The sequence below is a fragment of the Bubalus bubalis genome, chromosome 3 (genome assembly GCF_019923935.1).
Source record: "Bubalus bubalis isolate 160015118507 breed Murrah chromosome 3, NDDB_SH_1, whole genome shotgun sequence".
NCBI classification, from domain to species: Eukaryota; Metazoa; Chordata; class Mammalia; order Artiodactyla; family Bovidae; genus Bubalus; species Bubalus bubalis.
In genome coordinates, this window is record NC_059159.1 from 125,677,210 (window position 1) to 125,692,650 (window position 15,441).

At 46.4% G+C, this 15,441-nt stretch overlaps 1 protein-coding gene across 1 annotated transcript in view; it reads left to right on the forward strand.

Moving 5' to 3' along the window:
* The first annotated feature begins 11,040 nt into the window (after window positions 1-11,040).
* Window positions 11,041-15,441, forward strand: part of GALNT12 (polypeptide N-acetylgalactosaminyltransferase 12) — a 34,581-nt gene continuing 30,180 nt past the window's right edge. The window contains exon 1 of the mRNA XM_006063437.4: window positions 11,041-11,447. Coding sequence (XP_006063499.4) covers window positions 11,083-11,447 — 365 coding nt within the window. The 5' untranslated portion in view covers window positions 11,041-11,082. The remainder of the gene's footprint in view (window positions 11,448-15,441) is intronic.

The window sequence follows — 15,441 nt, forward strand, 5'->3', positions numbered from 1 at the left end:
GGCATTTTCCATTTGCTCTTGCAAAAGCTCTTTCCACCCTTTCCAAAAACCTTACTCAGGTACTATTATTATCAGCAGCATTTTAAAGGTCAGCACTTTGAGTTGAAAGAGGTTACGTAACTTTCCTAAGGCCTCACAGCAGTCTGTGATAGGGCTGGGGTTTGAGCTCAAGCAAGTGGGCTCCAAGGAAGTGCTCCTGCCACGAGGCTAAGCTGCCTGTGGTCTCACAGTCGCCTGCCATTGAGGTGTGTGGTAGAAAATCCTGAACTAGGTCCTTGACCTGGACTCAGATCCTTGTTCTGCCACTTGTATATTGTGTGACCATGGATAAACTATGCCTGAACCCGAGTTTTCTCATCTGACTACCTTGCAAGGTTGTCAGGGGGTAAAGTGAGATTATACATGAAAAATAAAGTCTAGCAGTCCATTTATATATATATATATATATATATATATATACACACAGATATAGATAAGGTCTAGCAGTTTATATAAAGTTTAGCAATTTATACATATATATGCATAGATTTTATAATACGCATATATATAAATAAAAAGCAGTTTATATATATGCATATTATAAAGTCTATGCATATATATGTATATATAGATAAATTGCTAGGCTTTATATATATAAACATGCCTGCCTAAGTCCCTTCTGTCATGGCCAACACTTTTCAACCCTGTAGACTGTAGCCCGCCAGGCTTGTCTGCCCATGGAATTCTCTAGGTAAGAATACTGGAGTGGGTTGCCATGCCCTCCTCCAGGGCATCTTCCCAACCCACGGATCAAACCCATATCTCTTATCTACATTGGCAGATGGGTTCTTTACCACTAGTGCAACCTGGGAATATATATATATATATATAAAACTATATAGGTGCTCAATATTATATATATATAGATGCTTAATAAGTGATAGCTTGTATGCATTACCTGGGACTTGAACCTAGGTCTTATAAGGCCTAATTCCATCACTCTTTTCCCTGCAACTGAACCTCTGTTGGGATGTATTCCAATCTGGTAAACGAATCCAAGTTGTAATCCTTGTCTGTTTTCTAATCTGACCACAGATCTTAAATGTGTTGAGTGTTTGGACAGAGGCCAAAAGACACAGCTCCAAGCCTTTCCTATCACACCTGCCTTCCAACCTGCAGACTCTATTGTGGGTGGAGTCACCTCCCACTAGTCTGATACCAGCAGCAGCTCTGGGTCGGAACTGCGTTCCCTGGTTCACTCCAAACCCCATTCCCCCCTGGAGCCCTGGGGGAGATGGCTCATGAAAGAGCCATACCCTCCAGGGAGCCCAGTTACTAGAGACTGTAAATCGAAGCAGATGGCAAGTTAGATCCTACTCTGCCTGAGCCATCAACTTTTTGGACACCATCTCCCCACTCTGTGTCTCAGGCTCCCCATGTGTAAAATGAGAGAATCAGACCAGACTTCTGCTTCTTAACTTTTTGGCTGTGATCCCTTTGAAAATAGTGAATATCTGATAAAAACCTTTGGACTAGCTTACCAATTTACACACTCTAACTTTCTATAGGAGATATAAGACTATCAATTTCCCTGAGTTGGGCACCAGCAGAAGGAGTTCCAGATTAACCAATATATGATTTCAAATCTCTGATATCACTTTAACATTCAGGTAACTTCTTCACAGCTGCTGCTGCTGCTAAGTTGCTTCAGTCATGTCCGACTCTGTGCGACCCCATAGACGGCAGCCCACCAGGCTCCCCCATCCCTGAAGCCTTCCTAAACCCCTAAACCAGATTCTACTAGTATAAGTCCTTTTAGCACCCTGTAATTTTTCTTCAAAATACTTATCACAATCCTAATAAGTTATCTTTTTTATTATCTATCCATTCCAACACACTCAACACCATGATGTCAAAAGTATCTGTCTTATAACAAAGATTTTCTCCATGACCAAACTCTAGACAGGTTCCTCCAAACCCTCTTCTTGACTAGGGCTCAACCATGGGCTGTAAAAGCTATAGACTCAACACAAATGATTTTATCCACCCATTTCCCCTCACATTAAAAAGACTTAAACACCAACATAGTTTCAAAGACTATGACCCTGGGACTTCCCTGGCAGTCCAGTGGTTAAGACTCCAGGTTCCCACTGCAGGGGGAGCAGGTTTGATTCCCTAAGAGGGAACGAAACTAAGATCCTGCATGCCATGCAGATCAGGCAAAAAAAAAAAAAAAGAGAGAGACTATGATCCCTTAAGTGCCTGCCTAAGAAAGCTCAAGGCTATCCAAAGAATTTGCTGTTTGTTCTGTCCAACACCTAACCAGAGGCCCCTGACCACCTTTTCTTACAGCATTTACTAAAAGGGGCTTACAGTTGTAAATCTTTCTCTGTCCCTTAAGATGTGTATATATCTCCTAAAATTCAGGAGTATCTTTCTCAAAGACCTGAAAGCCATTCTTTTAAAATGCAATCATCAGAAAGGACAGGGCCTCTGTTTCCCAGCCACAGCGGGAACACAGAATCTGACTTTGATGACTGCCAGCCAACAGACATGTCTGGGCTAATCATTTACACTGACCAATCCTTTGTAATTTTTCACTTCTTCAAGTTTACTTAAAACTCCCAGTTACCTCTGTACAAATCAAAGTTGAATGAGTTCATACTGGACCCTCTTTCCTAGTGCAATAGTGTGTTACTGATTCAAATCTGTTCTTCCCACTTTAACTAGTGTCCAGCTTTGTTTATCATTGACACGTGCTCATTATAGCATGCCTATCCCCTAGCGTGGTACCTAGCACATCACAGATGCTCAATAATATATCCTGTTGAAATATGTTGATTAAAATCACCCATTTGTTCCAGTTATCTATCGTTGTGTTACAGACCATCCCAAAACTTCATGGTGTAAGACAATATTATGTTCATGGATTCTGTGGGTCAGGGGTTTGAAGACAGAACTTCTCTGGTCTGATGTCTGGGGACACAGCTGAGATGATGTGAAATGACTGACGAGGATCTGCTTCCAAGATGGCTTCTTCACTCACCTGTCTGATGCCTGGGCTGTTTGGGGTGGCTGAAGGTTGGGTTCAGCTGACACTATTTGACTGGGTGTCTACCTATGGCCTCTCTAGCATGATGGCATCAGGATAGTCATATTTCTTTCCTGGCAGCTCAAGACTCCAAGAACAGTGGGCCCATGAAGTTTCCCAAGGTGGAAACTTCATGGCCTTTTATACCTAACCTAAGAAGTTAAACCTAACTTCTTTGCTAACTTCTTTTCTACTATAAACCTAACTTCTTTGCTACCATATTCTATTGGTTGAAGCACTTATAAGTCTGCCTTGATTCAAGGGGAGGGAGTTTCAAAGAATTTGCAGCCTTGCTTTATTTATTTTTGTTTATTTATTGGCTATACTGGGTCTTGTTTCTGTGTGTGGACATTCTCTAGGTGCGGTGACCAGGGGCTACTCTTGTGTTGTGGTGCATGGTCTTCTTATTGTGGTGGCTTCTCTTGTTCCAGAGCATGGGCTCTAGAGCATGTGGACTTCTTTTGCTATGGCTTGAGGGCTCTAGTGTGCAGGTTCAGTGGTTTCTGGCGCATAGGCTCAGTTGCCCTGTGGCATGTGGAATCCTCCCAGACTAGGGATCGAACCCATGTCTCCTGCATTGACAGGCAGATTCTCCACCACTGGAGCACCAGGGAAGTTCTGCAACCTGGTTTTAAAATCACCATAGTATCAGAGTCAGATTTGGGAAGAATTCTCTTGCAACTAATCCTCTGTATCAGTGAGGATTAGACTTGACTGCCTAGGACAGAAAACCCATAGAAACAGTGGTTTCAATACTATAGAAGTTTATTTCTCTCTCACATAAACAAAGCCTGGAAGGAGGCCATCTGGACTGGTTCAGTGTCCACAATGTTAAGGAACTGGACTCCTGCCATGGTGTTTCACCATTTTCAGTGGATGACCCAAGGAGGTTGGTTGAGCTTGTCTTCATAGCCACAATCCAGCCAGCAAGAAGAAAAGGTAAGGAAGTTTCCTTTGAGGACATGACTCAGAAGCCCCATCTGACACCACCATTTATGGCCCATCAGTGGCACACTTAAGTCACTTGGCCATGCCTAGCTGCAAGGAAGGCTGGGAAATCTAGTCTTTATTTTGAAAGATCAAGGGTCCAGAAAAATAAGCAATTTTTTTTAAAAAAGGATTCTACTGTTAAGGAAAATGAGAAGATTGGATTTTGGCAGATACTTAGCAGTCTCTGCCACACCTTTTTATCCTGTTCTATTTCCTGTTCTGCTGATCAGCAGTAGGCCTGAACAAGATGCTTTCTCTGGCCTGGTTACCAAGTTCTCTGGTAATTAGGGAGGAGGATGCTGCAATCTAATAAAGAAGTTGAAAAGATTAAGCAAATAAAGTGTCAAGGCTCTGATTTCAGGGAGAAGAACTGGAGCACCACCCAATCAGCCTCCTTCCTACTTTTCTGGATGGTTTTCCCCTGGGATTTCTGGGAGCAGATTTTGAAAACTCCCAAACAGATTTGCTAAGTTCTTTCCAGCAAGAAGACCTAAAGAATTCATGTCTGTTACATTTTGGGAATAACTTCTCTCTGCACTTAACCAGGCTGAGCCCTCCATCAAGTATTAATACTTTCCCACTGAATTCAAATAGGTGCCTACAGAAGTGAGTGTGTGACACAAAGTCAGCCATGAATCGAGCACTTATGATGTGTCTGACACTGAACCAAGTTCTGGGATCATAAAGTTACCTCGGCCTTAATGAAAGGTGAAAGTGAAGTCGCTCAGTTGTGTCTGACTCTTTGCGACCCCATGGACTGTAGCCTACCAGGCTCCTCGCTCCATGGGATTTTCCAGGCAAGAGTACTGGAGTGGGTTGCCATTTGCCGTCTCCAGGGGATCTTCCCGACCCAGGGATCGAACACAGGTCTCCTGCATTCCAGGCAGACGCTTTACCATCTGAGCCACCAGGGAGGTCTCAGCCTTAGTCCTTTACATTCTTTTTGTTACAAGGCCAGGTTGTGAATTAAATACAATCCATTCCCAGGTGGCGGTAGTGGTAAAGAGCGCACCTGCCAAGGCAGGAGACATAAGAAATGTGGGTACGATCCCCTGGAGAAGGGCATGGCAACCCATTCCAGTGTTCTTGCCTGGAGAATCACATGGGCAGAGGAGCCTGGCGGGCTACAGTCTGTAGGGTCGTAAAGATCCATAGGGTCCTAAAAAGTCAGACACGACTGAAGCGACTTAGCACACAGTGTAGCAAGAACATTGAATTGTGCCCCTCCCCCTCAAAGATCTTTACAGATGTAATCAAGTTAAGATTACACTATAATCAAGATATAGGATCAGGGCTGGCATTAGGGTGAGATGAATGAGGTGAGCTGTGTAACCACAAGGTTCAGTTCAGTTCAGTTGCTTAGTCGTGTCCGACTCTTTGCAACCCCATGAATCGCAGCACGCCGGGCCTCCCTGTCCATCACCAACTCCCGGAGTTCACTCAAACTTACGTCCATCGAGTCACTGATGCCATCCAGCCATCTCATCCTCTGTCGTCCCCTTCTCCTCCTGCCCCCAATCCCTCCCAGCATCAGAGTCTTTTCCAATGAGTCAACTCTTCGCATGAGGTGGCCAAAGTACTGGAGTTTCAGCTTTAGCATCATTCCTTCCAAAGAAATCCCAGGGCTGATCTCCTTCAGAATGGACTGGTTGGATCTCCTTGCAGTCCAAGGGACTCTCAAGAGTCTTCTCCAACACCACAGTTCAAAAGCATCAATTCTTCGGCACTCAGCCTTCTTCACAGTCCAACTCTCACATCTATACATGACCAGAGGAAAAACCATAGCCTTGACTAGACGGACCTTTGTTGGCCAAGTAATGTCTCTGCTTTTGAATATGCTATCTAGGTTGGACATAACTTTCCTTCCAAGGAGTAAGCGTCTTTTAATTTCATGGCTGCAGTCACCATCTGCAGTGATTTTGGAGCCCAGAAAAATAAAGTCTGACACTGTTTCCACTGTTTCCCCATCTATTTCACATGAAGTGATGGGACCGGATGCCATGATCTTTGTTTTCTGAATGTTGAGCTTTAAGCCAACTTTTTCATTCTCCACTTTCACTTTCATCAAGAGGCTTTTTAGTTCCTCTTCACTTTCTGCCATAAGGGTGGTGTCATCTGCATATCTGAGGTTATTGATATTTCTCCCGGCAATATTGATTCCAGCTTGTGTTTCTTCCAGTCCAGCGTTTCTCATGATGTACTCTGCATATAAGTTAAATAAGCAGGGTGACAATATATATCCTTGACGTACTCCTTTTCCTATTTGGAAACAGTCTGTTGTTCCATATCCAGTTCTAACTGTTGCTTCCTGACCTGCATACAGATTTCTCAAGAGGCAGGTCAGGTGGCATGGTATTCCCATCTCTTTCAGAATTTTCCACAGTTTATTGTGATCCACACAGTCAAAGGCTTTGGCATAGTCAATAAAGCAGAAATAGATGTTTTTCTGGAACTCTCTTGCTTTTTCCATGATCCAGCGGATGTTGGCAATTTGATCTCTGGTTCCTCTGCCTTTTCTAAAACCAGCTTGAACATCTGGAAGTTCACGGTTCATGTATTGCTGAAGCCTGGCTTGGAGAATTTTGAGCATTACTTTACTAGCATGTGAGATGAGTGCAATTGTGCGGTAGTTTGAGCATTCTTTGGCATTGCCTTTCTTTGGGATTGGAATGAAAAGTGCCCTTTTCCACTCCTGTGGCCACTACTGAGTTTTCCAAATTTGCTGGCATATTGAGTGCAGCACTTTCACAGCATCATCTTTCAGGATTTGAAATAGCTCAACTGGAATTCCATCACCTCCACTAGCTTTGTTCATAGTGAGGCTTTCTAAGGCCCACTTGACTTCACATTCCAGGATGTCTGGCTCTAGGTCAGTGATCACACCTTCGTGATTATCTGGGTTGCGAAGATCTTTTTTGTACAGTTCTTCTGTGTATTCTTGCCACCTCTCCTTAATATCTTCTGCTTCTGTTAGGTCCATACCATTTCTGTCCTTTATCGAGCCCATCTTTGCATGAAATATTCCCTTGGTATCTCTAATTTTCTTGAAGAGATCTCTAGTCTTCCCCATTCCGTTGTTTTCCTTTATTTCTTTGCATTGATCTCTGAGGAAGGCTTTCTTATCTCTTCTTGCTATTCTTTGGAACTCTGCATTCAGATGCTTATATCTTTCCTTTTCTCTTTTGCTTTTCGCTTCTCTTCTTTTCACAGCTATTTGTAAGGCCTCCCCAGACAGCCATTTTGCTTTATTGCATTTCTTTTCCATGGGGATGGTCTTGATCCCTGTCTCCTGTACAATGTCATGAACCTCAGTCCATAGTTCATCAGGCACTCTATCTATCAGATCTAGTCCCTTAAATCTATTTCTCACTTCCACTGTATAATCAAAAGGGATTTGATTTAGGTCATACCTGAATGGTCTAGTGGGTTTCCCTACTTTCTTCAATTTAAGTCTGAATTTGGCAATAAGGAGTTCATGATCTGAGCCACAGTCAGCTCCGGGTCTTGTTTTTGTTGACTGTGTAGAGCTTCTCCATCTTTGGCTGCAAAGAATATAATCAATCTGATTTCGGTATTGACCATCTGGTGATGTCCATGTGTAGAGTCTTCTCTTGTGTTGTTGGAAGAGGGTGTTTGCTATGACCAGTGCATTTTCTTGACAAAACTCTATTAGTCTTTGCCCTGTAGATTCTGCCTTTATTAGAGTGGCCCACATCCAATGACCAGAGCCCTTAGAAGATAAGTAGAAGGGACAAAGAGGCAAAATCATAAGAGTGTCATATGAGTGTGGAGGCAGAGATTGGAGTAAGGCAGTCAAGGAATGCCAAGGATGGCTGACAAGGGTGAAAGAGATTCTCCCCTGGAGTCTTCAGGGAGACTGTGGCCCTGCTAATAAGACTGATTACAGATCTCTAGCCTCCAGAATGGAGAAGACAATGGCACCCCACTCCCGTACTCTTGCCTGGAAAATCCCATGGGCAGAGGAGCCTGATAGGCTGCAGTCCATGGGGACTCGAAGAGTCGGACATGACTGAGGGACTTCACTTTCACTTTTCACTTTCATGCATTGGAGAAGGAAATGGCAACCCAATCCAGTGTTCTTGCCTGGAGAATCCCAGGGATGGGGGAGCCTGGTGGGCTGCAGTCTATGGGGTCGCACAGAGTCGGACACGACTGAAGCGACTTAGCAGCAGCAGCCTCCATAACTGAGGGGATAAATCTGTGTTGTTTTTAGCCACCTAGTTTGTGGTACTTTGATATGTCAGTTCTCGGAAACTAATAGACATGGCTGGTTTGACGTGTCACCTTGAAAGTGAAAAGTGAAGTCGCTCAGTCGTGTCTGACTCTTTGCGACCCCATGGACTGTAGCCTACCAGGCTCCTCTGTCCATGGGATTTTCCAGGCAATAGTACTGGAGTGGATTGCCATTTCCTTCTCCAGGGGATCTTCTGGACCCCTTGGCTAGGCTTTAATCCTTAGTTATTCAATCAAACAATAATCTAGATGTTGTCTTGAAGGCATTTTGTAGATATGATTAACATTTATGATCAGCTGACTTTAAGGAAGGAGGTTGTTTAGGTGAGCATGATTTCATCAGTTAAAGCCCTGATGAGCAGAACTAAGATTGCCCTAGAAAATAAATTCTGCCTGTGGACTGTCACAGAGTTTCAGCCTGTCCTTCCTGATGGCCTGCCCTACAGATTTTGAACTTGCTTGACCAGTCTCCACAACTGCATAAGCCAGTTTCTTGTGATAAATCTCAATATATCTTTTACTGCTTTGTTTCTTGTGTGGAACTCTGACTAATATACAAAAGGATAATGTGAACTTCAAATACGTTTACCTAAAAAGCTATGGAATTGCTGAAGGCTTCATGGAGGAGGTGGCTTTTGGCAGGGCCTTGAAGGATGGGTAGGAGTTTGTTAGGTGGGGAAAAGCTTTTCCAACAGAGAGAACAGCCTGTGCAAAGGCCTGGAAACCATGCCTCCTCTACCCTCAGTGATAGGCTTACAGAATTTGGAGTCACATTCTGGGGGCCTCTCCTGCAAACTGAGGACTTCAGCACTTGTCCTGGAGGCTAGGGAGTCTCCTTTATTTTTTGTTCTTTTTATGTATCTCTTTATTTTTTGCTTTTAAAACACCAAGATATAACTTTCATAGGTCTAGTGCACAGGTTTTAAATAAGAACTTGGTGAATTTTTGGATATGTATATATCCATGTAATCCCCACTATAATCAAGATATAGAATCTGGGCTGGGATTAGGATGAGGTGAGTAAGGTGAGCAGTGTAAGCACAGGGTCAGATTTTGCTTTTAAGATTTTGATATTTTGTTCATCATGGACTTTTGGCATTCATTTTGATTTTGAAAACTATTGTTTATTTTGATTACTTAGGTTTATTTGGCCCATATTTGAATTTTCCACCTTGGAGAGAGCCTCATGCCTCACTATAGTTTAGACCCTATTAAATATTTCCAGCAAGCTTCCCTAGGGAAAACCTGGAGCCAAGGCCCAGGGTACTTAACATGAAGGCCTGGGGATGTGTGCAATCATGTTATGGGTGCCTATGCATGTTTTTCTCAAGGGATAGTTCATTCCTTTGATCAATTTCTTGGAAAGAAAGTGAAAGTGAAGTCGCTCAGTCCCGTCGGACTCTTTGCGACCCCATGGATTGTAGCCCACCAGGCTCCTCCGTCCATGGGATTTTCCAGGCAAGAATACTGGAGTGGGTTGCCATTTTTCTTGGAGGCATCTGTAAAGTGAGGAATAAGAAACAGAGTAGGTATTGACTAACAGGGAGCCAGTGGAGGGTTTGTTATGCAAGGTATGGGAGCAATAAGTCCTAGGTCGGTATACCTGCAGGCCTCAATGAAATAGCCTGGAGTCAATTAGCCTCACTGTGCCTGGGTCTCCTCATCTGTAAAATGGAGTAGTCCAATCCTCTCTTATTGGACCTACATTCCATCTCGGTTGGGAAGATCCCCTGGAGGAGGGCGTGGCAACTCCACCTCCATTCCAGTATTACCTGGAGAATCCCCATGGATGGAGGAGCCTGGTGGGCTACAGTCCATGGGGTCGCAAAGAGTAGGACACGATGGGCGACTAAGCACACAACAGCACAAAGGTCAGAGGAGATAATGGCAGTGAAATGTGTAGCGCCCTGCACAGCGCATTGAAGAAGGCAATGGCAAACCACTCCAGCACTCTTCTTGCCTGGAAAATCGCATGGACGGAGGAGCCTGGTAGGCTGCAGTCCATGGGGTCGCGAAGAGTCGGACACGACCGAGCGACTTCCCTTTCACTTTTCCCTTTCACGCATTGGAGAAGGAAATGGCAACCCACTCCAGTGTTCTTGCCTGGAGAATCCCAGGGACGGCAGAGCCTGGTGGGCTGCCGTCTATGGGGTCGCACAGAGTCGGACACGACTGAAGCGACTTAGCAGCAGCAGCAGCAGCAGCACAGCGCATTCGCCCAACACTTACGGAGTACTTACGACGTGCCAGGAGCTGAACTGAGTCTATACCTTTTTAATAAAGCCCACAATTCGGCGAAGAAGGTCCGCGTCTCAACTAGCCGGCGTGCTGCTGCTGCTAAGTCGCTTCAGTCGTGTCCGACTCTGTGCGACCCCATAGACGGCAGCCCACCAGGCTCCCCCGTCCCTGGGATTCGCCAGGCAAGAACACTGGAGTGGGTTGCCATTTCCTTCTCCAATGCGTGAAAGGGAAAAGTGAAAGGGAAGTCGCTCGGTCGTGTCCGACTCTTCGCGACCCCATGGACTGCAGCCTTCCAGGCTCCTCCGTCCATGGAATTTTTCAGGCAAGAGTACTGGAGTAGGGTGCCATTGCCTTCTCCGTGGGGACCCTGCAAATATTCGCCCCCTCTGCAGGCGGGCTGGGCGGGAAGGGGGCGGGGCGCAGGTGGGGCGGGGAGGGGGCGGGGCGGCGCGGTGGTTCCGGGATCCGGGTCTCGGGCTGCGCCGCCGCCTGGGGCGCGCCGGGCGCTGGCCGCAGCTGGCGGGCGCATGTTGGGGCGTGCGGCGCGGAGACGCTGCCCGCGAGGGCTGCGGCGCGGCCGGGAGGCGCTGCTGGCACTGTTGGCGTTGCTAGCACTGGCCGGGCTGGCCTCGGTGCTGCGGGCGCGGCGCGGGGCCGGGGCGGCCGAGCCTGGACTCCGGCGCACCCAGCGCTCCGGGCGGCGCGACCCGGTCCTGCCGCGGCCGCCGGTGCCCGAGGACGCTCTGGGCGCCCACGGCGAGGCAGTGCGGCTGCAGTTGCAGGGCGAGGAGCTGCGGCTGCAGGAGGAGAGCGTGCGGCTACACCAGATCAACATCTACCTCAGCGACCGCATCTCGCTGCACCGCCGCCTGCCCGAGCGCTGGAACCCTCTGTGAGTCCGCAGGTGGCGGGAGGAGCATCGCCCGCTGGGTCTCCGCGTCTCAGTTTCCGCGGCGGTGAAGTGGCGGGGTGGGACACGGCTCTCCAAACACCTGGGGATCTCATGTTTTGTTGAGTCACTCGCAAGTGGGCAGTGAAAGTGTTCACAGGGGGCTGGGAGTGAAGAAAGTTTTAAAAGTGTTAGTCGCTCAGTCGTACCCGAGTCTTTGCGACCCCAAGGACCGCAGCCCACCAGGCTTCTCTGTCTATGGGATTTACCAGGCAAGGATACTGGAGTGGTTTGCCATTTCCTTTTCCAGGGTATCTTCCCGACCTAGGGATCGAGCCCCGGTCTCCTGCACTGCAGACAGATTCTCTACCGACTGAGCTACCAGGAAAGTTTTTAAAAGTGACCAAAAAAAAAAAAAAAAATCTCGGAAACCGACAAATCTGCAGACAGGTTTAGTATGAGACCCTTAGGGCGCCCTTCTTGGGTTGTAAGGGACCCCCAACCCCTTTCTAATTCCTCCTGAAACCTACTCTGGCTAAACTAAGAACCCGTGGGTTTCAGACGGGCTTCACTCACTTAGCTGTGTGCGCCAGGGCCCATAAATGAACCTGGAGTGAAGGGAGCCCTGGGCAGGTGAGGTGAAAGGTCAGGGCAGCAAGAAGGGCAGGTCAGAAGCAGCAAGCCTCCTTCCCCCTCTCTGGGAGCTGGATTCCTCAGCTTTACAAGGAAGACAGGGAGGAGCAGCTGGTGGGAAGGGGTTCTTCTGGCACTGGTTCAGCCTAGCTTGCTCCTGTGGGTGACACAGCTGTGGGACCTGTGTGGTCAGAGGCCTCATTCCTGTTGGAGCTGTTGGCTGGAGGGGTTGTGCCCAGGGCTTAGTTAGGAAGGGAACAGGCTGGTGGGTGGAGCCTGGCCTATCACCTTTCCTCTTTTGGCAGGGGTCTTTCAGGTCCCTGATGGAGTCCCCTCCTGAAAGACTTGGTGGAAAAGAGGGCTCAGAGAGGAGATTCTGGGAGAAGCCAGTGGGACAGCTTCAAGTGTGCACCAGGCACCACCCTTCCCTGCTCCTTGTCCTTCCTGCTTACAGGTGTGGAAATAGGCTTAGGTCAGATGACTCACTCAAGGGCCCAGAGCTGGAAAGTGACTAACTGGGCTTGGGGGACGTGGCCCTCCTGGCCCCTTGGGCACTGTGCTGATTTCAGGATTTTAGGGAACTGCCCTGTGGATTCTTGGCCAGAGAGAGCATGGATGTCTGCAGGGAGAGACCCAGCTCTGCAGCCATCGGAAAATGTAAATGGTTAGCACCTCACTGTCTCCGCTGCTTTTCAGGATCTACTTGTGTCTAGCCTATGCTTTTACCTTAGGCATCTTCAATGTTTATCTTTTTGAGTAGAGCTTTGTTTGTTAGTGTTGGTAGCAGTTCCTCCCCTTCAACCAAATGGTTAAACACATGTTTATCTCCTTGAAACTCCAGGGGTACTTACTGAGGAGGCAAGGTCTAGGGGAAGCTTTCAGGTCAGACTCAGAGTTGAGACCCAGTTCCTATGAGATAAAACCCTGGCTCTTTTGCTCATCAGCTCTGTGATGTTGGGCAAGTTATCTGGCCTCTCTGAGCCTCAGCTTCCCAATCTACAAAATAAGGGATGGGTAGAAATAACACAAGCTAGGAGTTGATGAAACACCTGATACCTGGGAGCACACTGTGTACTCAGTTCTTATTTGTACTGCCAACAGTCCCCTCAGGAGGGTGCTATTAACAGTCATCCAGGGATTGGTCATAAAGTTTTTCTTTTCCAGGTTCTGACTTCCTTTATCATTGGAGGTTGTGAAATCTCTTGGAAACATTGTGGGGTTTATGGTATCCCGTCTCCATGGTGACACAGCTGCCCTGTGTCCTGTCAGGATTTGCTTATAGATCCTGCTGTTGCTTTGACCCTGGGAAGTTAATCCAAACCCAGCGTGATAAGGAATGTGAAGGCCTCTTGCCTTTTAATTCCTGCAGCAAAGCCTGTTGGGTCACTCTTGCCTAGCTGGAGAGAAAGGTGAGCTCTATCTGTGTTAGTCTCAGCCCAGCCAGGCCTTCTGATATGACTGAGGTGTAGCCAGTAGTGTCAGGGCCTTTCATGAGGACTCACTTGTTTATTCCATACAGGCTTGGAGGACCTGATAAGGTCTTGAGATTTTAGCTTTAGGAACTGGAGTAGCAGCTTAGGAGTTCAGTCAGGGTCATGGAGGGTTGGAACTATAATTAGTAACAAGCGGAGGTGTGGTTAGGACCCTTGAAAGTCATAGCAGAAATGGCCCTTGAGGGAGCATCCAGTCTTACTAGAGAGGATAATCTGTGCCCCCAAAGTAACACACAGATCTGGAGCAGAGTCAATCTAGAACCAAGGTCTTTTATTCCCTCCTCCCTTTCAAGATGGAGGCAGTTATTTATCTATTAATTTTAATTACCAAAACAATACATGTTCACTCTAGAAAATTTTTCATATACAGGGAAGCAAAAATGAAAAATCATCCATTAACGTACCACCCTGAGGAGAATCACTGTTAACATTTTGCTGTGTATCCTTCTAGACTTTTAGGTATACAAAATAGATTTTGAAAAAGATATATATGGGTGTGTGAGTGAAAACATATTCAGACATGAGTAAATACAAGGCCCACACACATTTTTAACCAACAGAGGATAAACCTGTTATCATAGGCGAAGAGTTAGGAGCTACCATGGGACTGTTTGGCTTGGTTCTTCTGGTGTCTGCAAGCCTTGATAGCTGCTAGAGACACTTTGAAGTATTGACTCTAATTCCTCGAGATTTGACGTAGACCCCTGCCCTTCTGCAAGGCTCATTATTCACACGCCAGTGGATTAGGTCACAGCTTTTGTTTATTTATTTATTTTTAGTTATGGCACTGAATCGAGGGGGAAAAGGAGGAGAAGGAGGATGACAGAACGTCCTTGCATGGTAGTTTAGAAAGTATAGGGTTTGAAAAACTCTTTCACAAATACTGTCTTATTTGAGCCTGGCAAAGAGAGGGAATTTTCACTCTTGAGATGGTGACAGGCCAAAGTGGGGAATCAGGTAGCTAGGTTTGTGGCCTTGGGAAACTGAACAGTTATGTAAGGGACCATCCTCAGAAAAATTAGGAATCCTGAGTTTTGAGTTGGGCCGAGGCTGGGGCTGATGTGTAACTATGGTTGAAAGCTGAGAGCCTGTGAATTTCTCGCTCCGAAGAGGAAGGATGGGAGTTTTTGAGGGTGTGGGAGAATACCAGAATTAGATAAAATGGGGATTGATAACAAGTTAAATGCAGCTGAGACTAGTGGTGAAATCACATCCAATTTACAAAATAGATGGTGGCCAATAATGTACCAATACTTGGAGAAAGTTTCAGTTTTCATTGATCAGTTCTTGAGATAATCATCTTCTGTCATTCTCATTTGCATTCTGACCTGTTATTTTAGCAGGCTAGAAAGTTGGAGTGACGGCACCCTTGGGGCTGTGCAGTTCCACCGCACACGTATGGGGATGCCACGCGTGTGAATGTCAGCTGTTCTCTGCCATCGCTGACGAGTTGTGAACCACTGGTTAGAAAAGTGTGTCAATAATACACACAGGTTTTTGCATTTCTTGAATGTTTTGCCCTGGTTTTAGCCTCATTAGTGCTATAGTTGCAGGTGTGTGTCTGAGTTTAAGGACTAGGACTTGGGTGCTAGGATGGTGAAGAGTTTCAACATAGCTCCAAGCAGATAATTCAGCAAAAGGTAATGTTTGTGTCTTGCAGGGAGTTGGTTGGGATTTCTCTTTTTGCGAGAGATAGCCTGCTTGTCTGTTCTCTTAACAACATTACCTTTGGAAAAACATATCACACATGGGGTGGAGCTTATTAGACTTGTTTCTCTGCTTTCCCAGTAAAGTTGTAAACTGAGGCTGTTTTACTGGGTCTTATTAGACCCATCTTGTGGTTGTCAGTATGGTTCCATTCTTTGAATCAG